Consider the following 23,244-nt stretch of genomic DNA (forward strand, 5'->3'; position numbering starts at 1 on the left):
GCCATTATCAATACACACTCACTGACATGCATAACTGTGCGTGTGTGTGTGTGTGTGTGTATACAGTATTCATGCAAAGATTTGGGATAGGAGGTGATTCAGGTTACTGAGTTAAAATCATTTCCTTTCCTCACGGGAAAGATGCCAAAAAGCTATGCACACAAACACACACACACACACACACACAGATTGGCAGAGTGTTGCCTGACTGACGGCAGAGACAGGCGTCCCATGTGTTATGTTTGGGCTGTGGGCTACGACAAGGAAGGGAGGAGGGAGGCTCATTGAGAAGATGACATGATTGGTGTCACATTAAAATGTGTTTATTTAGTGTTTGTGCTTGTGTGTGTAGGTGTGTGAGAAGGGCAGTGGATAGCAATGATGCCTGTGCCAAGCCTCTGATTAAGACTACAGGTTCAGCTAATGGCACAATGAAAGGCTGATTATGAGAGGAAGAGATGGTGAAAAAAAAAGAGCAGAGTGAGGTAAAAGGGATAGATGGACAGATCTATTCACTAAATTGATGATAGAGCTCTTTGTTGTCTCATCCCATTCTGTGGTTCTCTGGGGTCCTTCCTGTGTCTGCAGCATACTCTCATCTGTTATATGAAAAGCCTCTTTCTTTATTTCTTTCACCCTCCCCCTCCTTCCTCATTTTCTCCCTTGCCACCCATCTGGGTCATATGGCACGAAAGAACAGTATAGGGGCCCTGAACTAAAACCTGGTCAAACACTTCATCACCCGTAAACACACTTTCTTAACCTCCTTCTGCCTACTTTTCACCTCCACTCGTGTCTTCTGCTGCTGCCTTCCCTCCGCTCTTCTGGGGTCTACAAACTCCACTGGGAAATGTCGGGGGCTCATGGGGCTCGCCGACCTTCCTTGTCCTTTAAATTCTCATGTATTGCTACATTCACAGCCACATGCTATCCATCCAATCCTGATGGAGGGTGTAATTTGTGTGTGGCAGGATGGCAATGGATGGAGTGTGTAAAGTAGACATAGGGAAGTGGTTATGATTGGGGCTAATGAGCTCACAGGGGACACTGGGTGAGAGGAGGCTAGCCAATGGTAGGTCTGGATCAGATACACCTCTCTGGAGGGTTCCTGTGGGGCTAAGCCCCCCCCCCCCCGCCCCTGTGGGAATTTGTTTGTGTATGAGTGTGTGTGTTTGGGTAGTTCTTGTTTGAAAACCCAAAAGTCCCTGTGGTCATTATACACTCATTCTGCTGAGCTGGTTGTTAGTGCAGTCCACAGACAGGGGTAGTTAAGCATTTAGATGTTGAATCACATTGGTCATTAAGTCAAGGTCACAGCTAACTGGTTCGACTCAGAGGGACTCGCTTGTTTTTGGAGTGTTATTGGGTATAATACACTGCTCTTGGAAGAAGAGCAGAGCAAACTCATAGAAACTCAGTGATGACTGCTAACACTGCATCAGTGGGAATTGTGGGTATGTGTGAACAGGTGTGTGTGACAGAGTGTCATTCTGTGTGTGTCTCATTACCATGCATCATGTGTCAGTGTTGTCCAGGAGGCTGAGCCGCTGCGTGGTGCTCCAGGGGAGAGTTATAGATTACTGGCTGGAGCAGGCAGGGGCCAAGGGAGCTGCTGGAGCCCCGACCCGAGAACTGTAGGCTGGGCACGGCTCACAGCTCATCAGCCTGTCTCTTGAGGCTGCGGAGCTTAACCTAGAGCAAGGCTCTGATTAACCAGACTAATGACGGTGCAGCCCCCAGCTCCCACTGCCCAACACCATAATCACTGCTCAAGGCCCTGGCCAGTTGGTGTGTCTATATGGAGAGAGAGCAGTGTCTCAGCTTAATGAATAAGTCTACTGACAACAAGCATTTTAAGTCAGCTGTCAATACAAGCTTTGAGAGTCACTCACGTGGCAGGGGGCTGATGTATATAAGTCAAATGAGATCAAAGCCATTCGGAGCGTCAACATATTTTCTGTTCGTCAGCTTCTACACGTTCATGTAGGTGAGCTTGTGCATGTGAATTGGAGGGTCTGTGTTTGTGTTTGTGTGCTTGTGTAGGTCACCACAGCTGAGGGTGTTTAATGAGCGCTGATCGATGTCTCATCTGTACCTCCTTATCTCTAAAGCAAACACTTCATCAGCACAATGAAACCTTTCAGCCTTCGGTACACACAGAGTGCCCGTCAGACAAACTGCACAAATCAAACGAGGTAACCAAATAAGACAAGGACAAAAATGATTTTGTTTATATCTCACTGTGTCAGAGAATTACCCGATGAGTGTAATAAACACACAGAACTTGAAATACATGTTAGGAAGGGTGGGCAGAGATGCCTTTGCTCTGCTGACAGACAAATATGCCAATAGTGCTCACTGTGTTCTTTGAGTAAAGTGATTTCTGACAACTGCTAAATGAAGCCCTGGAGGTGTAGAGGCCTACAGCTAGATCACAGACCTGCTTTATGACTGTTTGTGTGTGAGAGAGAGTTAGTGGCTGAGGTAATAGCTTGGTGTTATAAGCAAGATCGAGTCGATAAGTGATCTAGCTACTGTCCAGCAGAGAATGAGGTGGGAGGTTTCAGATCCCAAACTGAGAAAAAACAAAAAAAACAAATCAAAGTGCAGGTTTGTTGGTGGAATAAAACGATACTGCTGCGATTCGCCCACAAATACAGTACAAGGCAGCGGAAAATGAGCCTTTAAACATTCTTAAATACAGCAAAGATGATGCAGAAAGGACCAAGAATAAGGAAAATGTTAGTCTTTCTCACTTTACTTTCTGACTATGCTTCACTTTATCCCACATTCTTAAACATTCCATTCAAGCATTTAAATGAGAAGTGCTATATGGGAAAGAGGAATAAGACGAGGCCCTGGTGAATTCATCTGTTTTTGGTTTTATTCCCCTTCACAGGTTTTGATGTCAGTAGCAAAAAATGAAGACTTATTGCAGGCTTTGTGCTTGAAGGTGTCAGAGAGGAAGGAATCACAGAGAAGATATGAGTATGTAGAACTTATGACAACAACAGTTTACATGGCTGTGTGTGCTGGTTGTGTGTGAAATGTGCTTTTCTCTTAGCGTGTGTGTGTGTGTGTGTGTGTGTGTGTGTATTTGGTTCTTCCTTTACAAGCGGTGGTTGAAGGCTAAACGGACAACAGATCTAGGCATGCAGCTGTGTATCTGAATGGATCCAGCAGCCATTGTTCTCCTGTCACTAACTCGTCTCTCAGGCCCAGGAGACACTCCGCTGACATTTACCAGACTCCCCCCCCTCTCCAGTTCCTCCTCCTCCCTTGGCGTACCTCACCCTCTCCTCATTGCTCCTCTCCCACCATCCCCATCCTCACTTCTGTCTCATTCTCTCTCTCCCAATGCTTCCATCAAGTTCCTTGCTCATTCTCGCTTTCCGTCACTCCATCTCTCTCTATGGCACGTTGTGTGAGGACAGACGTGTGTGTGCGTGCGCATGTGAAAGACAGAGTGAGTGTTTGTGTTAATGAGTGGCCCTTTAAGGCTATTAAGATAAGATTGGTACGCCCAGAGTCTCTCATTACCCAGCAAGCATTGCTCCCTACATGGAATGGTAATTGGGTAGTAGAGAGAGAAAGAGAGGGTTGGGGTAGAAGTGGAAATAATAGGAGGATTAACGCACGATAATTGGGTGGATTGAGAATAAGAGGAGCAATTGATCAGGTTGATTTGTGTCTGCAGAGAGAGACCTATGAAGAGACGAGAGGTTAAAGTTCACACACTTGTGTCATGCCTGTGCACACACGTATGTGCACAGGCATGATACGAAACACATGTCTTGCATGCATGATTGGTTGTTTTTCAGACCTGGCAACAGTCCAGTTTGAACTCAAAAGCACAGATGCAGACATGCAAGCACGCACACAAACCTGCTGGAACAAGCACAAAAAGCCAAAGTGTGAAGGTGATTCTTTTGAAGCTACATTCCCATACAGGGGTAGTTATTGTGTTATTTTTTTTTTTTTTTTACTTTGTACAGTTGTTCAACAGTCATCATAAATGTGTGATTGTTAAACCATTTGCATTGTTAGGATGTATGTTTGAGGATGTGTGTGATGGATGTCACTCAGCCTTAAATCGCTCCAGCAGTCATTGTTGTCCATGCCGGTGTTTCACTTATACAGTGAAACACCAGCATCACCCACAGGACACCGATATTAACAGCACAGTTTTCCTTCCTCATTCATTCCTTCCCCAGTGTCTGTCAATGCCGAACCATAAAAATCCCTGGATCACATATAATGCATATAGATATAAGAACTTTTTGACCAAATACTGAACAAAAATAACAAAGTTTTTTTTTAATATATGGAATTAGCTTTTTTTTTTCAGTTTAACCAAAAGCACATATCTAGCTTGTACTAGTTCATGTATAGAAATAGATGTAATGTGATCACACATGAAATACACTGTTTGCACATGTAAATTTTTGTGCTACATTTTATGTATTTCATGGTATCTGGATGTTAAACATATACATTACAATTTTATACTAATATTACACATATCTTAGTAAGCCAAAACATTTGCTAGTGTGATTTTTGATAATTTATCTCATCACTACAGATGAATGTTCAGTATTTGATCAGCGGCTATTTGATTGAGACACACACTTTACTGAAGTGACTAACGGCCTCTCAAATGAAGGCAAAACTCAGCCATGATGAGACGACTGATGAGGTGGAGTTAGATGAAAGTCCAAGAAGAGACTTCCCCAACAAACTTGAAAATAGAGTTAAAACTGTAGATTTATATCACCATCAAGTGGCAGGACTGAGTACAGCCACAGAGAAAAAGAGGATTGAGGAAAGATGGCTGGGTGTGAGGACGACCAGAAGAAGTATCCCAAAGAGCTGCCACTTTTTCCATTTGAAATATGCATCAAAATACATTCACAGTCGTTTTAATCTGTGTGCTGTGTGCGATTTCACTCCTCCAGTGTCCCTAAAGACTCATAACAGGACAGACCAAATCAGAAATTAACCTGAATGGCGCAATATTTAATTGATATTGTACTCAAAAGACTTCAAGATCCTTTATAAATGTTTAAAATATCATGAGAATATGGGCCTGCATAAAAAAAAAAACCAACTTATTATGGGTTGACAGTATGTAAAGGACACATTAAATTAAGCAAAGCTACTGAGGACACCACAGTCGTGTCCATATTCAGCATTCAGGACTTTTCAATATTTTTTTCTATCCTGTGGGTTACATTTCAAATTTGCAATTAAAAGTAAATAAAAGTTGCATTTTCTAAGAGAATGTTATTCCCGGCAGTGACTTAAAAAAACATTTAAAGTTGCACTTCACAAATAAAATGTATTGATCTTATTTAAGTATTTCAGCATGTTCTTTCTTTTGTTTCAGTTCTGGTTGTGACCCTGGGGATGATTTTGTCTTTCACCAGCTCTCATCAATTCCAATTTCTTTTCAGTCAGGATATTTATTGAAACCAATTTTGGTCACGTATGCGTTTAATACTCCAATATCTCCTCCAAATCTGTAAAATGTAGTGTCACCTATGTTAAATATTTATATTGTGAGTATTCCCCAGTTGATTGATTTTACACAGCACGTATCGGCTCCTCATTGGACGTCATTGTGTCAGACTGAGGAGGGAGTGGTGATGGAGCCTGGACGAAACCATTCATCCAGACAATCCTCCGGCTGAAAAACGCCTAAAGATTAATGAGCAGCAGCGGCCTGGGCGTCTAGATCCTGATTTCAAAGAGGATTATACTCGTGTCTCTGAATTAGATGGTAAGATTACAAATCTAGGCAATTCGGAGTTGCACTGGCGCCTTAATCCGGCGGTCCTCGGCGCTCACCCCCCTCATCCCTGTGGATAAACACCCGATCACACAATTAGGATGCGGAGATGATTTTTGTGACGCTACCTGCTGAGAAACCGAAATGAAAACCACGATGAAGAGACGATTTGATCTCACGATAGTTTAGTCGCCGTGTGTTGGTGCTTTTAGAATTATTGGCCATGATTTTCCAGAGGAGGATCGTGCAGTTGTTGGCGCTGTTGATGGAGATCGGATGGTCGGGGGTCGCGTCCAGTCCCACCGATGAGGGAGCGCTCAGGGCCGGACACGGAGAGCACGGAGAGCCGGGACACCAGGAGCCGCACAAAGACTCCTACAGCACCTTCGCCTCCGAGTTCCTGGAGTCCAGATATCTGTCCGATGACGGTAAGGATCCGGATCTGGGTCGGTTTACGTACGATTCCCAAGCAAGTTGGTTTTGTTTGCATGTTGACGAACGTAGCAGCAACACACAAACAACACAGGCTGTAAACGTGACATCTAACCTGAGTCCTCAGCATTGGGCCTTTCAGCACCCAGGCCAGCTCCCAGCTGACACACACACACACACACACACACACACACACACACACACACACACACACACACATACAAACACAGTGCAGATGGCCTCCCCCTAGTTGGCCCTTTGACTGCATTGAAATCGAGCATCACTTGTTTTTGTGTGGAACAGAGTTGCTGATTTTGTCTTTTGCAGGTTATCCGTTCCCCACCGCCCCACCAGTGGATCCCTTCGCTAAGATCAAAGTCAGCGACTGTGGAGTAACCAAAGGCTGCATAAGGTCAGAGAAGGATACATCTCTTGCCAGCTCTCTCCTCCTGAAAACAGAGCCCCAGTGTGGCTGTATTCCCTGGAGCTGCTTTATCCTAGTTGCTCTGGCCTGACTTCAGAGAATCTGTTTTGCAGGAGCTAAACATGGAAACTCCCCACTGTCTAGTTTTTGTCCCCCCACACCTTGAAGAAATTCATATAAATTGTGCTCTACTTTCAGTCGGTCTCTTTCATTATCATAATATTAAGAGAAATTGTGAATCTCGCTGTCTGTATGGCACTCTGTTTGAAGGTGCAGGATGATAAAGTGCATGAATAAAATATTTGTTTGTGTTTATGTCCAGATATGGGAAGCCAGGGTGTGACGCAGAGACATGTGACTACTTTCTGAGTTATCGTCGCATTGGCACAGACGTGGAGTATGAAATGAGTGCAGATACAGATGGTTGGGTGGCTGTAGGCTTCTCCTCTGACAAGAAAATGGTGAGCAGCCCAACAAGCTCTCTGATTACTTTAAGTCATTTAACTTTGATTTGCTTTATTGGAACAAATTACAGGAAAAGCAGGCTCAGAGATTCAACCAATCAACCACATGGTTATGTTGAAAATGCAACTTTAAAGAGCTCTCTGTCAGGTTATTATAAAACCAAATTATTAACACAAAAATCAAGTTTATATGCTTTCATTATAAGAATAGCCTAACTTTCACAAAACATGAGGAACTTCTAACTTTGTTGGCATGAGTGTTAAAAGCTTTATATGATGTATGATACAACATTTAATGGTAAGCAAAGAGTTTATATACATCCTTTCTACAGAGAGATAACCCAAGATAACCTTTCCTATCAATCAATATCAATATATCATTGCAAGTCCTTAGAACAAAATGGGGCTTAATTGAATATACTAGTCACAGATTTTTTAAGATTTCCGTTCCAGTAAACATGTAGTGTCTGTAGCAACTTTTCATTGGATATTAAAATCTGTACTGTATCACTGTCAAAAAGGCGGCAACTGTGGACTATAATGAACTGTTTAGAGTTTAGAGTCCTAAAAAAACTATTCTTTGGAGATTCTTCATTACTTGTTGTGTCCTTTCTATATCCTCAGGGAGGAGATGATGTCATGGGCTGTGTGCACGATGATAACGGGCGTGTGCGGATTCATCACTTCTACAATGTTGGTCAGTGGGCCAAGGAAATAAAGAGAAACCCAGCCAGAGATGAGGAGGGCATTTTTGAGAATAATCGGGTGACCTGTCGTTTCAAGCGGCCACTCTATGTCCCTAGAGAGGAAACACTTGTGGACCTACACCTTTCATGGTATTACTTATTTGCATGGGGTCCTGCTATTCAAGGTGAGTGGTTTAGCATTAACAAAAAATAAACTCAGAATATTTTTATTCATATATTTATACATAATATTTAATTATAACGCCTTCAATGGCATCTGACATTGTGTTACGTTTTTCAACAGGATCCATCACAAGGCATGACATTGATAGTCCGCCAGTCAGCGACCACATGATCAGTATTTATAAGTATGAGGACATCTTCATGCCTTCCACAGCTTACCAGACCTTCAACTCTCCCCTCTGCTTACTGCTCATTGTAGCTCTCACTTTCTACCTTCTTATGGGAACGCCATAAAGAAAGCACAGGAAAGCACAGACTGGAGAAAAACAGGGAAGAGAAGATGAAGCAGCAATAATAGAAAGTTGCATTTTTTGTGAGATGCCACATTTGAGTGTGCACTTTGTACAAATAAACCCAGCTTTAGAAATGTGAGACATGATAGAAAATATATATTCATCACTCAGAAGTCATACAAGGCTTTTGAAAGGTTGATATCTCTTTATTTCAGAGATGTCTGATGTACTGGTGTCAGTATGGAACAAGAAGTCTGTTATAGGAACATTAACATATATAGGCCAATTATTTTAAGTATATATCATAGTCCTCGAGTATATAATAATAATAAATACACGTGCCAATAAATCCCAAATCTTTGAAAGTATTACATGCACTGGAAAACCTGCAAATACTTTAAAAACTCCACTGTTCACTGGTGAGGAGAAGACAATGTCTGATATTAATCTATTGCAAGGTATTCTGAGGGCAGTCCACAGCTTTCTGTCCTTTTAATTCATGTTTAAAAAGAAAAACAGATGGTCTATTCGGTGGTTTAGGATCAAAGTATAGTTCCTGATGTCTGCGGTACAGTCTTCAGTACGCATTTAGTATTTACCAGATTTCTAATTATGCTTTTATTTTTAGGTCTGGCTCATCTTATTTTGCCATAATTTCCAAGAGGGGCTGTTACCCCTCCTCTACTCACAGTGGCTTCCATTAATACTGGGCACTGTGTCTGTAACAGAGAGACTGCTACATGACTGTTGCCTACACAAGCAACAAAACACTTTACAAGGGGAAAGAAATACTGTGCATTGACGAAGAAAATCCTTGGGCACTTTGCCACCTACAATAATAATGTAGCTTACCATAGACAATATGTAAAAATAAAATACTGATCTGTGTGTGTGTGTGAACAGACAGCTTTGTGAATAGAATTATAATAATATGCAGGGCAAAACTTAACATGAAACCATTGAAATATATACGTAAGTGTCAGTTCCAGCAGAAACCTTTTTCTGTGTGTAGTTGAGAGAATGAAAAAATGCCACACGTTACTGATAAAATACAATTAAAATTAACATTGTACACACTTTTTAGTGACCTGTTTTCTTTTTTTGATGTTCAAAATGCTTAAAATAACATTTTCCAATACAATCCATTTCAGAGCTGCTACTTAATAATTGATCAAATAGCAGCGTAAATAAAAGCTCCTAACCGCACTGGAGCAAACATCTTTTTAATCCTGAACTGAATCTGTTGGCTAATTAATTCAATCCTTTCCCCATCTATCTTCACCGTAGCCTTCTGTTGAAACTATTCCTCATTTCGTTATCAGTAAGTATTTGAATGTAAAAGATACAGGACACGTCTCTAAATATATTTAATGTGTTAATATATCAACTTTGGAACAAAAAAAAGAGTAGTAAAATGCAGGAAGTGCTCGTGTTTTCCTTCACACTACATTGCCCATAGTTCCTTTGGCCATGTCGTTAGTTCTACGTCACATGTTTTCCTCGTTCACGCGGCGCATTCCGCGGACATCGAGCCGAGGCGGGATCGGAGAACATGGCAGACGAGGACGACTCGGCGCCGGAGCCAGCCGCCGTCTCCCCGCCGGAGAGCCCTCACAGCGGGCGGCCGCACTACGTGTCTTTCTCCGAGAGCGTCCAGCCGGCCGTCGGGATGATGTCCCAGCTGCTGAGCCAGCCGTCGTCCCTGAAGTTTGACAAAAACATCAAACAGGCCTTTTACAACACCGGGGCGATGATCTTCGTGGCCATCTGCTGCGGGGCGGCCGTCCTGGTCTACTTCATCCTGGAGGCCTTCCTCCGCCCGCTGCTGTGGGCCGTGCTCTGCGGGACCTTCCTCCACCCCTTCAAGCACTCGCTGGCCCGGCTCGGCCGCTCCTGGCTCACCGGCCTGCAGGACACCAGGACGCCCATCGTGGTGGGCACCCTGCTGGTGCCGGTGTGGTGCGTGAACTACGGGGTGGAGCTGATGGGCAGGCTGGTGCTGGAGAGGCTGACCGTGCTGCTGGTGATCGGGGCCGGCGCGCCGCTCGTTTACTTCCTCTACCTGTCCTGGAGCGTCATCGGCATGCAGGTGATCCTGGAGCACGCCTGCGGGATCCTCGGGGCCGCGCTGGACTGTTTCCACGCCGTGTGGGTGAGTGAATGGACAGCAGCAACTGGGACAAAAGGTCTTCTGTGTGAACAGAGCTGGGTTAGGGCTGTGCAATGTGCCTTTCTCGTCATCACACTCGGTGCACGAGGAAGTTGAAGGATGCACTTAAATATAACTAAATAGCTAAATAAAATATAACAAAATGCTGGTTGGGCACAGTGGAGGGAGTCATCTGACAACATGACTATTTAATTTCAACACGATCCTTCAGGGAGAAAGTCAGAAGTAACAGAATATCAGTTTTGTTGTTTGTTTTTAATATGCAGAACGGCAGCATAGGCTATAGTGCTGTTGTCTCGCAACAAGAAGGTTGCAGGTTTGATTCCTGGGCCTGGGGCCTTTCTGTGTGGAGTTTGGATGTTCTCCCCGTGCCTGTGTGGGTTTCCTCCGTGTACCATCCAAAGACATCATGTTTGGGTTAACCAGTGACTCTAAAATGTCCGTAGGTGTGAGTGTGAGTGGTTGTTGGTCTCTGTCTGTCTCTGTGTGTTGGCCCTGTGATGGACTGGCGACCTGTCCAGGGTGACCCCACCCTCAGCCAGTGTGAGCTGGGATTGGCTCCAACACCCCTGCGACTCAGAAACAAAAAAGCGGTAGAAGATGAGTCCTTTTATAGTTATACATATATTAAATGACATACAGCCATTTAACTCTGACTCAGTCAGAGGTTAAAAGCAGCCCAGCTAGTAAAAACAATCCAATCCAATACACAGTAAGTGATAACCGTCATACTATAGTACTTGATTAACAGCGTTGGGATCTGACTTAGTACACCAAATTGAATCTTATTTCCTTGAATATTGCAGGGTTTCTTTAATCAACTTCAAATAAGTAACTAGTTTTCTTTGAATTTATCTTCACGTGTGCACCACATCTAATCTGATTTCCTGCAATTCGAATCAATCAATACTGTATTTTTCCCAAACAGCTGCAGGGGGAAATCGCTTTTAATGTTCCTCCTCAGACAGCCTGTCCTTTCTCTAGTTGCAGAGGTAGACTGACAGAGGCCACTTGTCTATAAATAACAGCCATGTTGAATTACATTGAAATATGTCTTTGTACGGAGTGGAACTGGCTCAGACATCTGTTCTCAGCTGATCAAATACTTGAGCATCTCAGTTCACCTATTTCTGGAAAGCCCAACGAAGAGAGCTTAGTCACAGATGTATTTTTGTTCATGTGCAGCAATTTAAGGAAAACATTATTCTGTTATGTTCATAATGCCATGGTCTTCACCTAATGCTGATACACTGATATTTATTGCCGAGCTACTGTTTTCACTTCTGTTGATATGTTTGTGAGCAATATCACATGATCCAATGATGCAACATGACGTTTCAGTTAAATGAGTCTTTGGTACAATCAGATTTGTTCTCGTTCTTTATATTAGCTGCAACTCACAATTATTGTCATTATCAAAATGTCAGAAAATTGAGAAAAATATCCCTCCTAGTTAATCTAAGGTCTCATTTTCAAACTGCTTGGAAAAACGGGTACTTTTGGTTGTGAACTCCAAGCACTCCCTCTTCCAAAGTTACCAATAACTTTAAACAAGAAAAATGCTCCGTTCTGCACACTTCATGAACTACAAATGTGTAGTTGGGGATTTTAATTACTAATAAATAACTCCTTTTTTTTCATAGTAATTGACTCATTGCTTCATCTTGGGTTTCAATGTGAAAAGCAAAACTTCCAAGTTCTCAGTCTTAGCTTCTGTTTGAATGGCACTTGGAGTCATTGGTTTGATTCGTACATTAGTATTTTTTTTAAACATAGTTATTGGGTTTTGTTTCTTGTCAGGTGTGCACTGTGGTTTTTGGCTACTTGTTGGCAGTTTGTTTCAAGTGGAGCCCCCAAACTGAGTCCTACCTGAAGTCTCTGGCTGTTCCTGTCTGGGCTGTCCTGCTCTTCTATATTGGTGAGTTGGGGAGATGAGAGAGCGTGTTCAGGGCCAGTTTAGACATGTTGGTTGTCTTTACATATTTCTATGCAAATTCCTGCTTTCCACCTGAGTGGAGGGTTGTTGTTGTTTTTTTTTTTTTTTCCGGTAGTAGGTGAGATAAAGAGAATTGTCTCTGCAGGTCCAGGCTTCCAATACACAGAGTGCCTTTAGAGTTACTGTATATACTAAGATGAGGAAGTCTCAAAGGTATTTTTAGCATGCATTGACCTTTAGGCGTTAAATGTTAAAAGTGGCAGAGAGGACTTAAAAGAACTTGTGTTCAAGACACGAACAAGCAACAGAGGGTTGTCGGCAAATTTAAGAAAATGTTCTTATTGCCATAGTCCTTTATGATAATACAGTTACCAGAAAACTGGGGAAAGTATTCGCCCATTATTTTATCTCACTGTTCATCCCCTAGATGTCGGCAGTTCCATCAAGATAATGCCAGCAATACAACATTCAGGTTAAGAATAAGGTTTTTCTCCACAGTAATCACCCTGATTCCTCCCTCTTTTTGTAGTGTCTCTGATGGGATCATGGAGAGTGCCCATATTTGTGGTAGTGGTTATACTCCTCATCGTGGGCTCCCAAGAAAAACCGCCTGTTCCTGGCAGAGGTGAAGATTTAATGACATGCACATACATTCACATTTCACCACAGCAACTCTGGATGAACTAGGCATTCATAGATATGGTTAAAAAGGTGGGGGTAAATGTTTTTAGCCACCTAAGCTAGGCTAATGTCGAATGTAGATATATAATTACTCTACAGATATGAAAGCAGTTTCTTTAAAATGCAAATGGTAAATAACTTATTGGATGATGAGATTTACACCTTCTGCCTTTTGTACATTACTCTTGTTCTTCTGTCTGTCCTCGTGTCCCCAGGAGAGCTGTCAGGACAAGTGTTGTCCTTCGCTGCTAATACTATTTACATGGCAATCTCCTGTAGCAACCTTCAGATGAAAACTGAGCCCAGTGAAAACTCCACCACAGGTAAAATATTTTTTTTGATTCAACCCACTGCTTTACAGTGCCGCTCATGCTGACTCATACAGGGCAAGTATCGATGAGACTTTCACATTGAGCTTAGTCAGTTGCTGAAGTGAGAGAACAACCTGCGAGAAGGAACACATGGTGTCGGTGATTTGTGATAACCATTCAACAAACATCATTTTAATGGGCATCAACCTGAGCATCACCATAGAAATGCAACCATTGATTAAACCCCTAAATCATTGTGTAAAACAGACATTTACTCCAGACTTCAATAGAGAAGCTGGATTTTTGTTCTTCATGGTCATCATGTATTTGAACTCAGCTTCTTACCCATTTAAAGATATGATTCAGCAGTGTTAAACATTTGACACAACTAACCAATATCCATTGCCATTGTTTCGTACACTCCGTGTGTCCTCTTCTGCCCCCTCCCTCCCTTTAACCTCCCAAAAGATGGCGTGCAGTCTGTGGGCCCGGTTCCTGCCACACCATCGTTCCTTCAGGGCTCTCGCTCTTTACCGACTGGCCTCTTCCCGAAAGAGAAAAGCTCTCACAGAGCCAGTGATATCTACTTTATTCTCCTGGCCTGGGCCATAGTTCTTGTTCAGGTCTGGCTCAACCTCTGGATCCTACAGCTTCTGCCTATCCCTGTGGCTGGTAATGCACATGCACACTGACATGCATACAGACACCCTTTGATAAGCTTTTTTGCATGTTATATGAAGAGTCATGTTGTATGGTCTTTCAGTATGGGTGCTGAAGAAGCTGGTTGTCCACTTTGGCCTGAAGAGTTTCGCTGAGCGGACTTTCACCTCATGGTGGACAGTGTTGGAGAAGTTTGGAAAGGAGCGAGAGGAGGCCCTGCTCCCCGGACCAATCAAAGGCCTGGCTCAGTTCCTGCTTCGCATCGACACCAAGGTAATAGCCCTGATCAGTCCACGGGTACCGCTGAAGCAGTTGTGTTTATTATTTTCTTCATCTTTGATGTCACACATCCTCGCCTGGGAACAAAAAGGTTTAATTAAAATCTGTCCTTAGATAGTTGATATTTTTGCTTTCAATAAGATGTGATAAAAAGCAGATCAACTCATTGTGTTGTTTCTGCTACATTTTGCTGTTCAGCATCGTTTCCAGCAGCAGCACTGACATGCTCTGATGAACATATACTGCTCGGCACCAAACTGCAGACATGACCAGTTTGCAACCAGTTGGCAAATGTTAATGTTACATAAATTACATTTCTCAGATTTTAATGGCATTAAACGGCTGCAGTGTGGACACAAAATATGTTTCACACTAAAATATGTCTCTGCTTGGAAGATTGGACATGAATTGTGTTTGTGTTCACAGTGATTTGCATCCTACACTCCCTGTATGGCCAGTAGTAAAATCCTGCCTGTGACTTCCTGATCCCCCACTGCCCGAACAGAAGTAGTGTTCTTGTTGCAAGGTTACATGAGATGTCTGCTGCACAGATCTTTTTCCAATAATAATCTTCCCAATGTCTCTTGTCTCCTCCCAAGCTCTGGCATTGGCTTAACAAGCAGGTAATAATTTGGAGGAGCAGAGTGCTGAGAGAAAGAGAGACTGACTGAATGAAGAATAAGTGTGTATATTTGAGCAACACGAAAGACGAGGATAAAGAAATCACCTGGACGTATGTGTGGCTGTGTGGAAGCGTGATTACACCTCGTAGTAGCTTGGACTGGTGCTTTACCCATCCACTCTCATCACCCCCTCATCCTGCCTATATGTCTGTCCTCTCGCTGCTTTTCCCGCTTTTCCTGCTTTGGTTTCTGCAGGAAGCTACATTTGGGGGAGCTGAGACTCTTTAGCCCCATCTGTACCTTCCATGCCTTTACCTAACTTGTTGGTTTTGCTTGAGCATTTATGGGCTGAATGTAGTGGCTGGGTTAGGGTTGGGTTAGGTATTCGAGGGAAGGGTTTCTGAAAATTGTTGATGACAAATCTGATTTCACTTTTTCAGTTTTTAATGGAGATGCAGGAGAAACAGGACCCAAGGTGTCCCAGGAAGAACCCTCAGAGCGAAGTGATCACACTTCAGTAGTTTTTATGGGTGACAAGGGGTCAGGCATGGACAAAACAATGGAAACACCGAACTGTTTATGAATATCAAAACTAAAATAAACGTGCTTAGTTTTATCTTCAGCTTTTGGGCTTGAATTGCTTATAGTAAGAAATTAGATGTCTCCTCAGCTCCAGCCTGTAGGGAGATGTGCTTTATCATCAAAGGCGGAGAAATTCAATATTTTGCTTATCAACTAATCTGATGAATGATGCCAGTTGTTGTTGCACAATCCCGTTGTCATGACCACTCACTAAGGAAAAAAAGCGCATATATCTCCAGGTATTGTCAGATTAGCTAAAAGCTGTTTGAGGACTGAGTGTGACTGAGAAGTGTCATATTTTATTCTATCTTTGTCAGGAAGAGAATATTGAGTAAAGTCAGCCTGATATGCTTCAACTCAGATAAAGTTTAGGTTTTGAACTGAGGGGCCTGATAGACAAACCAATGAAACCCAGTATGAGTAGTTGTTTTAAAGTCCCTCATGGCCTTAGTTGGCAGTTTCAGCAGTGCAGTTATTGTGGGCTTTTGACCTTATCACTTAAACGAGATGACTAATGGGTCCACCACAATGCTAAAATAGCCAGACGCAGAAGTGAGTTGGTGGTGTCCTCTGGCTTCTTTGAGGCATGAAATAATAAGGCCGGCTGTAAAATGGACAAAGGCAACATGTTTTGTTTTTGGGCACAAGGTGATTTGGAAATGTGTTATCGCTTTCAAAGGCTTCAGAAGTTTATCATTAGTAATAAAGGAAACTGATAAGAGCAGGCTGTCCAGCCAGGCTAGTCATTGGTCAATCCCTACATTTTGTATTTTCAAGGTTTTTGCCTCCCTGCATGAAGACAATTCAGGGTTGGGGTTAGTGTGACCCAGTATGATCTCAGGTTGCCAGACTTTTTTTTTTCTGATTGCTACTCCATGCACTAAGTTTTCTGATTTATTTATTTATTTTTGTGTGGTGTTTCCATTTTTTTGTTTGCATTGAATTTAATGTAATTCAGTTGTCCTGTCAAATATGATACCCCTAATTCTCAATACCTGGTTATAGTAAAAAAAGATGACAGGTTACTCTGAGCTTTATGCAGTTGACAGTGACTGACTGCCATATCATGTCACCATCCTTGTATTGACCAAAGTCTAATGAGAAAGAGACCTCTACGAACAGAGGCTCTTCCAGTAACTCACCATCAACTCCAGTAACTTGACTCTAACACGAGGGCACAGACATACAAGTGGAGACTAAATCTGACTGTTGACACAGTTTTGGAGCATTGAGAAACCTGAGTTAAGAATTGCGCCACCTTAGGAAAGAATTTGATAGAATGATGGATATGCTCACACACTTTCGGAGTACAAGACGCTGACAGAAAAGTCACGAGCGCACCAGCACACAGCCTGAGTGTTTAACTCAGTTGCTTTTACTTTCATGCATGTGTGCTGATGTCCTGGCTGTTTGTCAGTTTTCACAGGCAGCAGCCTTACTGTCCTCAGGGCCCAAGTGAGCAGCTTGTAGATTCAGAGTGACCTGTTCACGAGGGAAGGACGCAGGTTTCTCCATGTGTCCGATCGCTGTATGTCTTCAAATCCTCCAAACAGCACTGACTTTGTGTCTTGTCTTTCTTGGATTCCTTTGTGATCTCTGTGCAGATGATCGTGTGGTTGGAGCGATCTCTGGATAAAATCATCAGCATCTTCATCATCTTTCTGCTGGTCACAGGAACCCTGCTCATGGCACTGCTGCTGACTGCGATGGTACTGTTTTTGTTCTGCTACGACTTCAGGCCATTTGGGTGGCCTTGGACAACGAAGTAACTTTTCTCTCTCTAGGTCCATAATGAGAGTGTTCACATCATCGAGGTAACCAGTAACCTCATCAATGAGACCGTGTCTAACCATCCAGAATGGGCCAAGTATTAACATTTAATCTCATTTACTTCAAATTTGTCTCTTTTGCATTTGGAGTTGTGATTTCTCACGTTCCTTTCTGTGACACTGGTCTCCTCTAGTTGGCTTCCTGAGGCTCGTGTGGTCCAGAAGGCTCTCAATTCAGCCGCTACCAATGTCTATCAACATGGGAGAGAATGGATAACACAGAAGGTGGGTATAATGACGGGGTCAGTTTCAAATCAAATCTGAATATGAAGAAAATGTATGCAACAAATTATTTCCTGTACGCAGCTTCATAAGATGCTAGGAGACAAGGTGAACCACACGGCTGTAATTGAGAAACAGGTTTTGGAGCTTTGGGACCGAATGTACCACTCCTGGTTTGTGAAGGTAACATAAGGACCCTGGAGGTCAGGCCAAATCTCTTTCAATTCTCTCTGTTGAGCAAAAACTTCGATGTGAAAAAAATATTCTGTCAACCTTCCAGAATGTGACCCACTCTGGACGCCAACGCGGTCATAAGATGATGGTTCATAGACAGAACAGCTGGTTAGTGGACCTCCTGGACTGGAAAGACATTGCCTCCTTTTTACAGGAAAATATAGAGACTCTGCTGTCTGTAAGTATAGACCTGTTCTTCTGTTTGAGGCTCTGAGGATTTAGCTCTAATTTTTGTGTCATAGATCTGTCAGTCTTTCATTAAATAGAATCTTACAGGTGGTTTATTTGAAAATTTGCTTTAAGCCTTTTCCTCACATCAAAAATGAAGAATGAACTGATGAAACGTCACCAACACAGCTTCAGTTGGCCTGTAACTTCTGCTGCATCTGGGAGCGTGTTTTTATTATGGATGACGTACTTACTGTTGCCTCATGTTGTAGATCCTGGAATCTCTCTGGGTGGTAATGAGTAGAAATGTTGGGCTCCTCATCTCCACCACAACCACCCTCTTCACTGTCCTGTTCCACAGCGGCACGGCTCTGCTCAACTTTGCTTTGAGTCTGGTATGAAACACTGGCTGCTCTAACCATCCAGCTCAAAATGATATAGCCTTCATCACTGAGGCAGTTTGATATGTTTGATATCACCTTGGTTTATAATTTCAGTTGGTTGGTCTGTGAAAAGATAAAAACCAGTGGTGGTCACTCTAAAACATTCAATCAACAGTCCCAGCTGACATAGACAAACTGCAAATCTTAAAATTAAGGAAGGAGCAATCAGAGAATACTTGCCGTTATAAATTGATTTTGAGCTGTTGCAGATTAGAATTTTCTTTTCATCCACAATTTTTAGTGGCTCTCATGTCTGTGGCTTCTTTCCATTATTCAGTTAGACCTGATGTTTGCACAGGAACCTTTTACATTCTGTTTGTAAGGTAAATAATTTTACATCTTTTTTGCATTTTACACTTCTAATGTGTCACATTTGTTTACTGCGGGCTTGCAGGTGATTTTTCTGACCACTCTCTTCTACCTGCTGAGCTCCAGTGGTGAATATTACAAACCTGTGAAATGGGTGATCAGCCTGACTCCTCTGTCCCAGCCGGGGCCTTCCTCCAACATCATCGGCCAGTCCGTAGAAGAGGCCATCAGGTAGTCATATGCCCATGCTCATCGCGTGTGGTGGTAAAATCTATGAATACATCCCAAGGAGATTATTTTTGACCTTGTCTGTGTGTTTGTGTTGAAGAGGAGTGTTTGATGCCTCTCTGAAAATGGCCGGCTTCTATGGCCTCTACACTTGGCTCACTCACACCATCTTTGGGATTAACATCGTCTTCATTCCTTCCGGTGAGTCAGTGTGTCTGCAGCAGATTGTGCACCTTCTCAGCCACACTCAGTTTGTCCTCACTCTCTGAATCCCTCCCTTTCGCCTTGAAGCTTTGGCTGCCATCCTGGGTGCGGTACCGTTTCTGGGGACGTACTGGGCTGCCGTGCCGGCAGTGTGTGACCTGTGGTTGGCACAAGGCGAAGGCGTCAAGGCTGTGCTGCTCCTGATCTGCCATCTGCTTCCAACATATTTCGTAGATACGGCCATCTACTCTGATATCTCAGGGTACGTTTGTGGGCCTTAAGTCAACAACTTTCAACAACCCACTTGTGACTGTTAGTGCAGCACATCCAAGCTCAGTCGGTACAGTAACATGGCTATGAGGCAGAACACTGCTGGTGGTGAAATCTGTAAACGTTGTCTCCATTTGCCTCAGTCAGTTTCATAAACTGTAGGCTGTTGGACCTAATCAAAACAAAACGAGGCAGCAGGGGTGATAATACAAATTTTCAGCTGTGTTGGCAGCTCAGCCTCCTGTTGAAGTCTGTTTCTCTTGGAATAATGTTTCCCACAGCACTTTCCTCCATCGTCAGGGTCAGGACGTTATCACTAAATGTGGAAATAAGCAGTTAAGTTATGTAAACAGCAACAGCCCCAACCTTTTCCAGCTTGTTGCCCACGAATGCTGGGACTCTACATCTGACCCGGTAACAATACAGACCATTATACTTTTTCATTTAATGATATCAGCTAAAGTGAACGCAGGGCAAAGACCACCTCTCTATTCACTGTCTGTCTCTCACTTTTTTGCCCTTTAAGTCCTCCTGTTTCTCACCAGCTGTCTGTTTTGAGGCTGCAGTTTTTGGCACAGATACTTCCATACTGAGAGTTCTTAGGACTGTGAATTTGAAGCCTGCATTTCTTACAGCATAGATTGGAATGATCAGAGACTTTCTACTTTCTCAACATGAGGCATGATCACAATATTCAGACGGATTGGAGAACAGTCAGAAGCCAAATCTTGTAGTCCTATAATGGTTGAGTGTAAACAATACTTCTTGTGTCTGTGTCTCAGTGGGGGACACCCATATCTGACAGGTCTGGCGGTGGCAGGTGGAGCGTACTATCTGGGGCTGGAGGGCGCCATCATTGGGCCCATCCTCCTGTGTATCCTGGTGGTGGCGGCCAACATCTACAGTGCCATGTTAATGAGCCCCAGCTCTGCAGTGCCCACACCGGTGCAGTCGAACTGGCCCCTCCACCCCGTGAGGTAAACACAACATGTGAAACACACAGATGGCTGAGCCTGCACTATGACTACATGTTCTGACTACAAGTGAAAAGGTCCTCCGATCTTTAACGTGATTAAGGAAACGCACTCATAGCCAGATATGAAAACCCAGAGTTAAGTTAACCAGTGAAAATGTATCCAGGATCCGTGGTCGTTATCAGGTGCAGTTAAAAGAGAAAAGTTCTGCTGGGCACAGTGAAGCGGCTTGCTAGTACAGACCTTTATTCAAATCTTCCCAGCACAGCGACGCCTTCCTTGTCACTTGCAGGGCCTTCGCAGACTCCACACCTTCTGTCCTGAAGAAGACCAGTGAGTAAGCGCAAAAGGGCGAGTCCCTGTGGAACGTCATCTTTCTACCTAGTGGCTAAATCCTCAGGGGAACAGCTGCTCCCCTTCCTGAAGCTCCACACTACGCCACCCAGCTCTACAGGAATCGGTCCTGATGAGAAGAGATGGCGGTGTAATGGCTGGTCACCCACAATGCTGCCTGCTTACCAGAGGCGATTCTCTGAGCAACATGGCACCAGCTGTGTTCATGTATGACCCTTAAATCCCAAATGCAAGCATTACGCCCTGATCCCAAACACGGACCAATGAAATCACATTGGTCTTTATGAATATGAACGCTGATGCTTAATCGCTTCATCGTTCAGAACTTAGTGCCTAAATTGATTTTGTAATGTTGACTAACGACAAAAATGTTCATGCGAATTGTAAGATATGTTTTATGTATAAAGCTCCTGATTTCAGCCCTGCACACCGTGGCTGCGTTTAGGCCGCGGTGCAGTATTTGTAACCCCTACCTCTCTCCTGATGGAGGCTCGAGTAGAGTTTCTAGTGAAGGTCAACCTAAAAAGTCCTCACAACTGAATCGAGTGGACGACTGTTTTTAGTTGAACTTAATGTGCTCTTCATGTTTCGGTGGTACTAGCTGTAAGTTAGGGTTACAGTCTGTTTTAACTCTGCTCTCTTGAATCAGGCGGTTTTTAGGCTAAACGTCTATGGATCAAGTTGTTCTCTGCAGTCAGGGAATCTTGTCAGAGTTCATGTTCTGACATCTCCATTTTATTTCTGACGCACATAAATATACAAGCAAGCTTTTCATATTGAACCCTTTGCTAATCTGCCAGTATTGAAGAATGTTTACACTCAGAGGAGCTTGATATCAGCAAATGAGTGTTTTTGTGTGCACTTTTCAACTTTCAGTACGGCTGTGACTTCCATCCCCATCACATGACTTTACTTCCCTCACAACTGTCTTGGATACATCATTTTTACTCACCTCCCTCTCTCTCCTGCACTTGTCCATCCCATTCTGAACAGTCGGAGCACTTTTCTGAAAGGATTATGAAGTAGTTTACGTTGCTTGAAGCTTTAATGAACAGGCTGTACAGGTGAACTGTGTATGTGATGTGACACGTTGACCATTGACGACTACTGTGTTAACTACCTGAGGGTGGTGATGCGGTCTGGGTTGGACCAAACGCGCGGTTTTGCAACGGTTTTAGTGTTTAACTGAAATACTGTAGTTTTTATTTCGTAATGTGTTTCGGTTTCTTTTTTTTTTCCCACTGATTATGCACTGACAGATTAAATATTGTATAACACATTTATATGAACCAGTGTTTATTGTCTTCTTTAATTATCATTAACTTTGAAATGTTACATCGATGCTGCTGTAGGAAATGGTGAAACATGAGCACTATAATTTCTCAGGGTGTTTGCCAGATCCACCTTCTGAAACCCATAAAAGTTTCTTTTGATCCGTGGAAAAACATTGGAGAAAAAGTCCTGTACTTTTTCCACTACTTTACGCTGCTGCAAATATTTTTAGTTTTGGTGTGAAATTAGTCCTCCAAATTTCAAATAAATGACAGTTAAAATTCCTGCTGATAAATTGTTAATATATTTTCACAGACGACAAGTGAACAAGATTCTAATCAAAAAACAGAACATTCGTGTGTGTCACGGGAAATGACTGATTCTGTTTCTGGAAAAAAGCTGCTTTACAAATGGAAATGAATCAGCCCCTTCAGAAGCTGTCGACTATAAAGTAAGAAAATCTGATATTTTAAAGGCTCACCTTCTCTGGATGAACTCGGGTTTAAGCTTCCCTCTGTGGATGCATCATCTGTTCTGTGAAGGCTTTACAGATTGTCAATGTGTCAGTGGTGCTCTGGACAGATGGATAGAAATATCAAATCCATGGGAATCTGCGGGTGAAGCCAGCCGTCCTCTCCTCTTACATCCACAGCACAACTGGAGTTAATACCTCATATTGTTTGTCTCCACAATCAGCCAAGTTGGCCAGCTTGCTTTGCAGATGTTTTGGGAGGTTTCAGTGGCCTTGAGCTTTGAGCAATGTTTGCAACAGAATTAGTTGTCAATGCACAGAAAATGTAAACCCTGACTTTTCAGGTGACAGAAATGATTTGCAAAAAATAAAAAAAATAAATAAAAGCAGCGGTTTCATTGGTAGAACAGCTTCAAACCAAAGACTTAACTAATTAAGACCAAGGAAATGGACAAGAAAATGTCACTATTTTATTAACCTTAGTTTAGATTTGTTCAGTAAATGTCTTAAAATTTATCTAATCTATTAACGACTTCTATCAACTGATTTGTTGAAGATATGACTTAACTGAACTACAGATGAAAATGTACCAAAAAAAAAAAAAAAAGTTCAATAAAACTCTAAGACAAACAAATTAAATGGACACACATTTCTAGGTTCCCCCGTAGGGCAGCAGTCTGATTCGGCTTTGATCCATTTCATCAAATCCTCCCAACATGATTCTTCTGAAGTCTGCAGCACATAAACCAGAAC

General features: G+C 42.9%; 2 protein-coding genes across 3 annotated transcripts; both read left to right on the forward strand.

The window, feature by feature from the left end:
• The first annotated feature begins 5,957 nt into the window (after positions 1-5,957).
• frrs1l (ferric-chelate reductase 1-like) lies at positions 5,958-9,337 on the forward strand. The gene is made up of 5 exons (XM_029504349.1): positions 5,958-6,216; positions 6,548-6,632; positions 6,967-7,105; positions 7,733-7,979; positions 8,099-9,337. The coding sequence occupies exons 1-5, from the start codon at positions 6,012-6,014 to the stop codon at positions 8,269-8,271; spliced, it is 849 nt and encodes a 282-aa protein (XP_029360209.1). The 5' UTR covers positions 5,958-6,011; the 3' UTR covers positions 8,272-9,337.
• Positions 9,338-9,792: 455 nt separating this feature from the next.
• Positions 9,793-22,003, forward strand: tmem245 (transmembrane protein 245). 2 transcript variants are annotated; one of them, XM_029504348.1, is made up of 18 exons: positions 9,793-10,422; positions 12,241-12,358; positions 12,906-13,001; positions 13,273-13,385; positions 13,827-14,040; positions 14,132-14,301; positions 14,907-14,930; positions 17,117-17,221; positions 17,297-17,379; positions 17,476-17,566; positions 17,648-17,746; positions 17,844-17,975; positions 18,238-18,360; positions 18,803-18,948; positions 19,046-19,146; positions 19,237-19,411; positions 20,202-20,396; positions 20,686-22,003. In XM_029504348.1, exons 1-18 carry the CDS (start codon positions 9,823-9,825, stop codon positions 20,732-20,734), a joined length of 2,634 nt encoding a protein of 877 aa, XP_029360208.1. In that variant the 5' UTR covers positions 9,793-9,822; the 3' UTR covers positions 20,735-22,003. The 2 variants fall into 2 exon arrangements, with proteins under 2 accessions (XP_029360208.1, XP_029360207.1); XM_029504347.1 differs by having other exon boundaries at positions 13,273-13,380; positions 13,837-14,040.
• Positions 22,004-23,244: the final 1,241 nt, after the last annotated feature.

This window comes from Echeneis naucrates, chromosome 6, assembly GCF_900963305.1.
Source record: "Echeneis naucrates chromosome 6, fEcheNa1.1, whole genome shotgun sequence".
NCBI classification, from domain to species: domain Eukaryota; kingdom Metazoa; phylum Chordata; class Actinopteri; order Carangiformes; family Echeneidae; genus Echeneis; species Echeneis naucrates.